At 47.4% G+C, this 11,119-nt stretch overlaps 1 protein-coding gene across 5 annotated transcripts in view; it reads left to right on the top strand.

The window, feature by feature from the left end:
- Window positions 1-2,790, top strand: part of RUBCN (rubicon autophagy regulator) — an 85,575-nt gene extending 82,785 nt beyond the window's left edge. For all 5 annotated transcript variants that reach the window (XM_073589348.1, XM_073589347.1, XM_073589346.1 and 2 more), the window contains 2 exons: window positions 1,373-1,463; window positions 1,668-2,790. In XM_073589348.1, coding sequence (XP_073445449.1) covers window positions 1,373-1,463; window positions 1,668-1,828 — 252 coding nt within the window. In that variant the 3' untranslated portion in view covers window positions 1,829-2,790. The remainder of the gene's footprint in view (window positions 1-1,372; window positions 1,464-1,667) is intronic.
- Window positions 2,791-11,119: the final 8,329 nt, after the last annotated feature.

The following is an 11,119-nucleotide window of genomic DNA, read 5'->3' on the forward strand; positions in this document are numbered from 1 at the left end:
ACAAAAACGCACTGTTGCATTTTTTGTGCGCTCGGCGCAGCGCCGGCAAACGTGTACCAGCGTACCCAACGCTAAATATAGGGTACGCTGATCGTATGCAGTTAGAGGAGGAGCTGACCGGAGGGGGCGCAGCCGAGGGCGTAGCTTAGCGGCGCCTGTGCGCTGCGCCCGGTAACGCTAGTGTGAAACTAGCCTTAGAATGCACGATTATTGGGAAAAGAGCTTACCTAGGACCACTCATTTCTGATCATCGTGCATTGTGAAGGCACCTCAAGACTTCTCTCTAATGTCTGCTGTACTACAGTTTGCCTTGCATTCAGCTACGCATAGGAGGGATCTGTCTCACCTCCATGGTCTGCACAAGCCTGATTTAAGTCAGTCTCACTTAGCAATTCTGAGGAAATCCAGGAACTCAACACACAAGAAATACCCACTGGGATCAGTATCAGTATGGCATATAACACTTCTAATCTATGTGCATTAAGAAGAAGTTTTACCAATGTGGAGGGAAAAGAGGTGCCAGGGTAATCCAATTATTCAGGATCTTATCCTTAGATGATCCTTTAATAGATTAACTGTGTCAGATTTCTTTTGATAACACTCCTCTATTGCTATGAACATGGGCTTTAAAGTTCACCTCCAAAGCAACTTTGTAATGCATTTAGTAATCTCCTTATGTAGTGTTTGATATTTTTCACATTCGCGTATGCCTGTGGCTAGAGATAAGCCTGCAGAAGGTACTAGGTGTCCAGAGATGGTGTGCACATTGCACGGTGGGGTCTGACCTTGTGTCTGTGAAGGTGCTTACAATTCTTGAGATCATGGCTGCAGAACGTGCTGTGTGGGTGCTCGCAGGGCTGTGACTGGAGGCTCCTGAGATCTCCACAAAATACTATGAAGGGCATGGAAGTCTGTAGCAGTTTAAGGAAACCTCATAGCAAACCTCCTTAGCCTACATATCATGTACTGTATTAGGATATGTATGGTTGGCGTGCACAAAAATGTACATTTGGGGCCTCTTTAAGGTGTTGATGGCAGAATTCTGCAAAATGGGTGGCGGATCGGAGGGAAGGTGCGGCACAAATCCTGCCTATCTAATTCATGAGAAGGTACACCACTCTAGTTGCGTAACTTGCTCCAGAAAGCTACTCCAGTTCCTGCGGGGATAAATGGCACTTATAACATGTGCCGATTTATTAAGTGCCATGTGCCTGTTAATGAATTAGTAGCATGTTACCACTGCACGTCCATTATTAAGAGTGGTATGTACAATGGCGGTCTTAATGTATCAGACCCTTAGTGTTTAGTGATCTGTTAAAGAAAAGTATTTTTGTAATGTATTAACCCATTGTATGCTTATCTTGCTCACCAGTTGTGCCAAGCAAAAGGGTTCATATGTGAATTCTGTCAAGTTGAAGACATCATCTTCCCTTTTGAATTGGTAAAATGCCGAAGATGTGAAGGTATGTGTCTATCAGATGGATGGCAGTATATATGTGCAAAAAACATGGACCTTTTCGGTGTTAGCATAAACGCTGTATATCTTTTCTTGACCTGGAGATCTAGATGTTTCTCTACAGTATAGATGATCATTTATTTTTTGTGTGCTGAAGTTCACTGTGTGCTGATGAATAATCACATTATATATCTGTCTTGTCACTTTACAGACTGTAAGGCCTGTTATCATAAGTCTTGTTTCCGTTCGGACCACTGCCCAAAGTGTGAACGGTTGCGGGTGAGGAGGGATCAGATGGCCAGACAAAGCCTTGAGTCGTACAACTCTGAACAGGAAGGAGATGAAACCTCTCAGGAGAAGGAAGCTGACTGATGTGACTGTCGCAAGCAGAGGCAGAATCAAGAGTAGAAAACCAGCTGCATCCTAAATCCCTAGGCCTACTAAGAGTCTCATCAGCGACATTCCACTGCGGATCAGATATTGTGAAAAGATCCCCCCACAACGGTTGGCGTTCCCTGCTATAGGCATCTCATCATCCATTTAAAAAAAAAAAAAAAATTGCTGTTGGATAGTTCATCTCTGGCTTTGAGACCACCCATGTCCAAATTGATGACTTCATGGAATGCTACCGCCCACTGGACAGTTTTTTATGTAGTTAGAAAATCTCGTGTCAATGAAGGGCGGAAACGTTTTCTCGAGTGTACAGAGATATCTACAACTTGGCGTGTAGACTTCTATGTAGATTTCTGGACACAGATGTGACCAAACCATCCATAGCATTCTAGTAGGCAGGTTCAGGATAATACACCAGTGTTCATATCCTTTCTTGATATGTTAGCCTCCTATAAGAAGTGCTTTATCTCTAGAAGCTCTGTATTCTTCCAGGGCAAAACGAGAAAGAATGCCATCTGTCGCAACTGGTACCTTGGCATTCAGGTTTTCGCTATTTGTCTGGGCAGCGGCCTCAAATGCAGAAAGTTTAGGTATTATGTAATCCTAGTTGCCTTTGACCGTCCGTTCCCTTACTGCTTTTCCAGTTTAACTAAGATGTTGCCTAAGCCTGGTTGCGAATCTTGTGGCACCATTATATATACTTAGCTGAGGAGGAATAATAAGAAGCGTTGATTAACACTTTTTTTTCCCAGACAGCCATCTAATGTGATAGAACTGACATTACCCTTAAGTCCTCGGGTCACGTGAGTGTCCCACCGTATTGCACTAATGTACTAACTGATTGTATGCCCGGCTCCAGTATTGATGTGTTAAGTGTTCAGCGTCCTGTCTCTTCCAGTATATTTCATGTTATTTAAGTATATGCACTTTCTTCATGAATATCTAAAGGTGATTTATTTAGCTGGAGCCTCACCGAGGATGGCCTGTGTGTATGAGACCTAAAAGTGGAATGTATGAGAGGTAGAGTGTGCCGAATTAGTTTTGTGTGATGGCAGCTCTCGGACGCTCTCCTATGCACTTTCTCCTCCTTGCACGTGAACTGGACTTAACGGTTGGCATAAAGGTGTCATTGCAGAACAATGGATCCTTCACTTATGCATTTTACACTCAAGAACTGTGATCATCTCTGTAGTCTACAACCATCCACAAGACAGAGGCATAGTGCCAGATGACATGGCGGCAGCTCTCAAATGAAGGCTATAGTGCTTGCAGTCTTTATCCATTAAACAGTTAATATTCAGAGGCATCACTCCAGTACCTGCGAACCGGATGTACATACAATGGAGGATTAATTTTTTTAAAAATTGTGTGCATCATGGGTAGACTAGACAATGGACTGTGTATTTTCCATTACATATTACAGTACTAGTGTTATATGATTTTCAAAAGTCACATTCACACACTGCGGAGATTAATTGCAGCGTAAAGTGATCCGCACTCAGAACTTCACACACATCCCGCCAATTTATGGCCAAAATTTTCACAGCGGGTTTCACCTTTTGTAAATCTGTATTGTCAGCACCAAGAGTATATGTGTAATGGATATATATTAGTTTTTCTATATCAATAACTAGAGGATTGAAAGATATATATATATATATATATATATATATATATATATATATATATATATATATATATATATATATATATCTCTTTTCAGCCAGATTTTTTTTTTTTTCTTTTGACTCGTCCCCTTGTGTTTGGACGTAGGATACTACAAAGTGTTTGAAGTGGGTCTTACATGGATTTTTTTTAAAGCAAAATCGGCTTCAAAATCCATGTAAAAAACATCTGTGAACCTACTGCCCATGGGACTTTATCTAGTGTTCATGGCCAAATTTGTGGCCCAAGTTCCAGCTACATGCATGTACAGTACATGTCCTTTTTTTTCCTAGAATTGCAAGTAAATTCCCAAGGGAAAGTGTCTGAAATATGAAACCAATAATCTGCATCGAATCCAATAACTTTTAAAGAGTAATTCAGAATAAAAAGGAGCAAGATTTTCTTATCCGTAGGGAATAAGGCTCTAGCCCTGTTCTTTATGTAGGGGCAGTACGCATGCTTGGCCTTCACTCCAATCATTGGGACTGCTTAAAGGGAATCTGTCACCTAATTTTGGCGCTCTATGTAAATGAATTAGATCCGGCCCGATGGGCGGTGTTTTGGCTCCTTTCCTCCACCCCTCCTTGGCCGCTGTCTGCAATATTTCAGGTAATTTCCATAGTTGTCCTCCATATTACACGTGTGCGCATTGCAATCTTTACTCGCGCACGAGCAGTATGCTTTGCCCAACTGCGGGCAAAGCCGATAAGCATTAGTGCGCATACGCCGGTGAACTATGTCCCGGAACACAGCGAAATTCGTCCGGGACATAGTTCACTGGCGCATGCGCACTAATGCTTTTCGGCTTTGCCCGCAGATGGGCAAAGCATACTGTGCGTGCGCGAGTTAAGATTGCAAAACGCGCGTAATATGGAGGACAACAACGGAAATTACCTGAAATATTGTGGACAGTGGCCAAGGAGGGGTGGATTTCTTTTTTCTTTTTTTGTATGTGACTACCTTGTCGACTTGTAATAGTAGATTTTTTGCTGCACAGCAAGTTGGTTATTCTAAAGGACCAGACACGATGAGTGTTAATAGATATTTTGGGTGGGTTGGCTTTACACTCTATCTATACACTCCAATCACAATTTTGCACTGCTGCTAAAGGCTCCAGCTAAATAAGCCAGCACCTTGGTTTTGAAGGCGACTAAATCTTAACACTGTAAAAATATGATGTAAATACAAATTGATCCAATTGTATCTTGCTTCTTGTCCATTGCACAGAATGATTGGAAAATAAATCCGTCCTAAATTAACATTTATTTGATAGTCATTTTGTAGTCACTGAAATATGCAAAAAAGTGTGATAAGTAATGGATCAAAGGGAATCTGTCTGTAGGATCGACCCTCCTAAGCCGTCTATATGGGCATGTAGGTCATCGGAAGCTGAATAAAATGATGCCTTGATATTTGTAATGCAATTATATCAGAGAAAGACAGGTTTTAATGAATATGTAAATAAGTTAAGATCTATGGGCCGGACATAGATCTCCCTGAGAATCTGCCTCCACAGATTACTATAACCCCTTTACCCCCCAAAGCTGTTGGCACCTTCATGACCAGGCCAAATTTTACAATTCTGACCAGTGTCACTTTGTGCTAATAACTGGAACGCTTCAACAGATCCCACTGATTCTGAGAGTGTTTTTTCATGACATATTGTACTTCATGATAGTGGCAAAATTTCTTCAATATGACTTGCGTTTATTTGTGGGGAAAAAACAGAAATTTGGCAAAAACTTTGAAAATGTTGCAATTTTTAAACTTTTATTTTTATGCCCTTAAATCAGAGCGATATGTCACACAAAATAAGTAATAAACATTTCCCACATGTCTACTTTTCATCAGCACAATTTTTAAAAGTTATTTTTTTTTGTTAGGAAGTTATAATGGTTAACCAGCAATTTCTCATTTTCTCCTACGCCTCATTGGGGGACACAGAGACAGTGGGTGTTGTGCTGCTTGCCACTAGGAGGACACTAAGTAAACCAGGAAAAAAGTTAACTCCTCCCCTGCAGTATACACCTTCTCGCTGGATGAGATCTCTCCAGTTCATGCTTGGTGTCTGTAGGAGGCACTTGGATCTGGTTTCAGACCCCACCGTTTTTATTTTATTTTTGAATTTTTCTGTAAATTTTTATTTTTTAATTAACGGAGTGACGGTTCCTTTCTATGGCCCGCTCTCTCCCGAACCAACAACATGCAAACACGCGGAGTATACTTCACCGTACACTTTCCTGCGACGTTTGGGGCTGATTCCTCTAGCAATTTTGGTGATGCGGTATTCCATGGACTGCGCTTACGGATATGAGGGCAGGCGCAATGGAGAAGACTGGACAGCGCTTACGTAGGCCCTGAATCAGCCCCATTGCTCTCCATCCCCCTATCATAGGGAGGATCGATTGAGCATGGCCCCTTTAATAATAATAATCTTTATATAGCGCCAACATATTCCGCAGCGCTTTACAGTTTAACAGTTTCAAAACACAAGTCATAAGTAACAACGCTAACAATACAATAATTAAAGCAAAATAAGACGAAATAAGACGACCCTGCTCGTGAGAGCTTACAGAGTACAGGTGTGTATTTACAATGAAGGTCCAGCCATCTTGCGGGAGCGAAGGATGGATGGAGATAGTGAATGGGCTACACACGCACACTTACACAGAGAATGACTTTGATTAGTGAATGTGATAGGCCGCTCTGAACAGGTGTGTTTTGAGGGAGCGCCTAAAACTATGCAAATTGTGGATAGTCCTGATTTCTTGGGGTAGAGCATTCCAGAGGATAGGAGCAGCACGGGAGAACCCTTTAAGAACTCCTCCAGCTCTGCTACATCAGCCCAGGAGATGAGAGCCTGCATGGATGGCCGGACAGCACTGAGCACTGTAGTTGAGGTTTGGGGCGGGTCCTGGCCCCCGGGAGAAGCGCTGATGTAGTGTCAGCGGTGGTGCATCGGCCCCCCCATCGCCCCCTTGGCGCTACCACGGGTAGCCCGAAAAATTTAGTCCCTGGCTTTCCGACCTGCTAGGCTGCAATTTTAATAGCGCCGCCCACTAGCTCCACCCCGCCTACCGCGGGTAGGCTCAGAAATTTAGCCCCTGGCTTTTCCGGCCTACTAGGCCGCAATTTGAATAGCGCCGCCCCCTCACCCTGGCGCCTCTCATCCATGACAAGATATGCAATTATAATCTCGGGGGCCATGTCCTTTTTACCTCAGCCTGGTCTGGAAGCTGTGAGGCGAGCATTCTGCCGGATAACTGGTGACACCGCAGGGCCACCGCTATTCCTCCCGGGGGACACAGCATAGGACAGGGTAAGCTGCATTTGTCCTCAGAGTAAAGCTTAACCCCTTCCCGGCACGTTCCCTGCAGCTGCAGCAGACTCTGCCGTTAACCCTTTCAGGAGCGTTATGTCTCAATCTAAGGAGGCTAAACGGGCGGCTAAAAAGCACACTGCGTTTTTTACCATGTGTACCCCTTGCAAGTCTGCCCTACCCAGTGCGTAGACTAATCCGTTATGCACTGACTGCAACCCGGCCTGCGCCCCGACCTGCGCTCAATCGCCCCTCGCTGCCGCTGCTGACGGGTCTCCTGCGTTTAGTACCCCTGAGTGGGCTGCGTCCCTGTCACGGTCGGTGGAGTCTCTGACCCAGGCTATATTCTCCCTCCGGGAGGACTCTAAGCCAGAAGGCGTCCTCCCCCCGAGGAAGGCTCTGGCGTCGGATGGGAACCGTCCACCAGCAGGGGCCGTACTCGGTCAAGGGATGGTCAGGTCTCTAGAAAGCGGACCCATGACGCGTCCCCTAATCCCGTTCGCGTCTATGCATCTGCGACTCCAGTCTTGCTCTCCCTCTCCTGGAGTTCTCAGCAAGCACGAGTCTGAATTCGAATCTGACACATCAGCCCCTCAGAATCCCCCAACTGATCAGGAGTTGCTTGATTCTCTTATAGAATCAGTCAACAGGATTCTGAAGTTGGATGAGGATAATGTTCCCCCTCCAGCACATCCTATCTCACTTAAGAATACCAAGCATGTGCGCAGGTTATTTACCAGCCATCCGGACTTTAAGGAAATTGTCCAGAAACAGAGATCGTCCGCATAAGCGGTTCACATGGCAAAAGTCTACTCAGGCTATATACCCTTTTGATCCAGATCTAATGAAGGATTGGTTACAGTCCCCCCCGGTGGACCCGCCTGTATCGTGTCTTGCTTCTATCCGTTTCTGAAGGTTCCTCAATCAGAAACCCCTCCGATCGTCAGATTGACTACCTTGCCCGTCCAGTTTTTGAAGCTTCAGGAGCAGCGCTTTCTCTCACCCATGACAGCACCATGGAGAGAGGGGGTCCGCCCATCAAGGACAGGAACCTACAGGTAAAAAGGCGGTACCTCTCCTCCGCCCCCAGTTGGATTCCTGTCCTTGATGGGTGACCCGTGGGTTCTGCAGTGGCAGCAGCTTACCTGAGGAAAGGACCAGGGCCGTCCCGTTCGCGGTTCTTGCAGCGGGGAGGAGCCTGCAGCGGCGGGGTCGTGACTGAAGCCTCCACCGCTGTAGCCGAGGGGCTGTACAGGGTGAGCGGGCGGGGGAGGACCGAGCCGCCGCTCCGGAAAGGAGAATGGGGCTGGGGATGCCGGCACACGTGGGGGCAGTGCAGCGGTACACAGGTGTACCAAGATGGCGCTGCCCCAGAAATGAAACGACGACTTCCGGGTCCCCGCGGTCGGCGCATGTGCAGTGCGCGCTCCCCAGGGCTCAGTGGTGCAGGCTGGGAGAAGGAAGGTGACATCATGGCGGGAGATTTAAAAGAAGAACGCAGGAGCTGCTCCTTGCTGGAAGCGTCCTGTAAACACGAGGACAGCGACCAGCACGAGGAGCAGCCAATGCAGCAGCACAAGCAGCAGCAGCAGCACAGGCAACACCACCATCGCTGGCAAAAAGAAAAGGACGGGCGCGAGGACCGGTCCAGTAGCCACTCCACGCAGCGGAGCAAGTCGACTGCGAGGAGCAAGTCAACTTCCGTGGATCAGCCCGTGAAGGATCCGAATCCACCTCCCGAATCGGTACCTGCATCCGCGCACAACGTGGCGCTTAGATCTAGCCTCTACGTCTTACCTGACCTTCGGGAGAAGGGTCCTTCAGGCGGTGGTCCCTCCCTAAGCTACAAATCTCTGAAATTCTCTCCGTGGTGCTGTCATGGGTGACAGAGAATAGCTTAGTCACTCACCGATAATGGTGTTTCTCGGAACCCACGACAGCACCTGCTTATTCCCCCCGTCACGTGTGCGGTGAGCACAAGTTAATATGTATAGAGTGGTTTGTTAGACACGGTGCTTCTCTATAATATGCGATATTATAATGATATGTATATACTTTTGTTGTTCACTAACCTGGAGACCTTCTGATGCTCTGTAACCAACTGGGGGCGGAGGAGAGGTGCCGCCTTTTTATCTGTAGGTTCCTGTCCTTGATGGGCGAACCCCCTCTATCCGTGGTGCTGTCATGGGTTCCGAGAAACACCGTTATCGGTGAGTAAGCTATTTTCCATCTTTCGCAGCAATTTGGGTCACTAAGGCAATGGCCGCTTGGGCAGCAGTCCTGATTACTTCCTTCCAGGGCACCAAATTTCCTCCGGAGGCAACCACAGTCGCCAGGCAGATAATTCACGCAGCAGACTTTGTAGTGGCCGCCTCTTTTAAAGCCGCCAATTGCGCTGCCCAAACTGCCGCTAATGTGATCTCCATTAGGGCCGCGACTGGCGGGCGGATGCCACATCTAAAAGATCGTTGACTTCTCTCCCATTTCAAACGGGTCGTCTTTTTGGAGAGAAACTGGATCAGCTCATTTCTGATGCTGCCAAAGGAAAAAGTAAATTCCTTCCTTAACAAAAGGCTGCTCGGCCGTTTCGCAACCAACAGCTGACGTGCTTTTGATCTTTTCGCAACAACTTCGGTTGGTCCTCCTCTACCTTCTCTTCCGGTTCAGGTCCATCTCTGTGCGGAGACAGAGGCTCCCAGGTCTCATACAGACCTAACTGCTCTTGGAAACCCAGGCCTAGGGCTTCTGGATCCAGGGGAGCCAGATCTCATAGATATACCCAATGACTTATGGCGATATCTGGCGGACGCCGACAGAGTAGGCAGTCGCCTACTTTTCTTCAGCCACACCTGGCTCGCGGTCGTCCACGACAAGTGGGTCAGAGAGCTGGTGTCCTCTGGATACAAGAGAGAGTTTCCCTCTCCCCCTCCAACTCGCTTTTTCATTTCCTCTCCCCCCAAGGGAAAGACAAGAGCCTTCCTTCAGGCTGTTCAGGCTCTCTTAAAGGATGGAGTCATCATTCCGGTCCCTCATCATGAAAGGTTCAGAGGATTTTATTCAAACCTTTTTGTGGTTCCAAAGGACGGGACAATGCGACCCATTCTGGATCTCAAACTGTTAAATCAGTTTGGCATGGTTCGGCGATTCCGAATGGAATCTCTCCGATCAGTTGTCGCTTCCATGGAAAATGGAGAGTTCCTAGCATCCATCGACATCAAGGACGCTTACCTTCACATTCCGATCTGCCCGTCTCACCAGCAGTTCCTGCGTTTTGCAATTCATGAGGAACACTTCCAGTTCGTTGACTCGCCACTGCCCCCAGGGTCTTTACCAAGGTCATGACGGCTGTCATGGCCATTCTCCACTCTCGGGGAGTAGTGGTGTTACCGTATCTGGACGACCTGCTCATCAAGGGTCCGTCCCTTCCAGCCTGCAAGGAATCCGTGGAGATAACAGTAAATACACTTTCGCGCCTGGGGTGGAAGAAAACTTCGCAAAGTCTTCCCCGAAACCGGCTCAGCAGATTTCCTTTTTAGGAATGATCTTGGACACTTCCCGCGGGTTGGTCATTCTCACTCCAGAAAAGACGCAAGCCTTACAACAGGCAGTGCGGACTCTTTCCCGTCCAGCTTCTCACTCCATTCGTTTCAGCATGAGAGTTCTCGGAAAGATGGTAGCTGCGATGGAAGCGGTTCCATTTGTGCAGTTCCATCTCCATCCCTTACAACATGCGCTGCTGTTAGCTTGGGACAAGAACCCGTTCTCCCTGGACTGTCGGATCCTTCTGTCCCTGTTGGTCAGGCAAGCCCTCAGGTGGTGGACTCTGAGGTCCTCCCTGAATCAAAGGAGGTCTTTTCTCCCTGTAACCACCGACGCAAGTCTTCTCGGCTGGGGTGCGGTGTTTCGTCACCACACAGCACAGGGTCGTTGGTCGACCCGAGAGTCACGTCTCCCCATCAACATTTTGGAGATACGAGCGATCAGATTTGCTCTACGGAGTTTCCACCATCTCCTCGCAGGTCACCCCATCAGGATCCAATCTGACAACGCCACAGCTGTAGCGTATATCAACCGCCAGGGAGGTACCCGGAGCAGGATGGCCATGCACGAAGTGAGTCACATCCTCCACTGGGCCGAGACCAACCATTCATCCATCTCAGCAATCCACATCCGGCGTAGAAAATTGGGCGGCAGATTTCCTCAGTCGGAAGGCATTGCCTCGGGAGAGTGGTCTCTTCATCCAGAAGTCTTTCAGCGGATTTGTCGTCGTTGGGGGACTCCGGATG

The sequence above is a fragment of the Dendrobates tinctorius genome, unplaced genomic scaffold (assembly GCF_039654945.1).
Source record: "Dendrobates tinctorius isolate UK_male_01 unplaced genomic scaffold, ASM3965494v1 ptg000107l, whole genome shotgun sequence".
Classification (NCBI taxonomy): domain Eukaryota; kingdom Metazoa; phylum Chordata; class Amphibia; order Anura; family Dendrobatidae; genus Dendrobates; species Dendrobates tinctorius.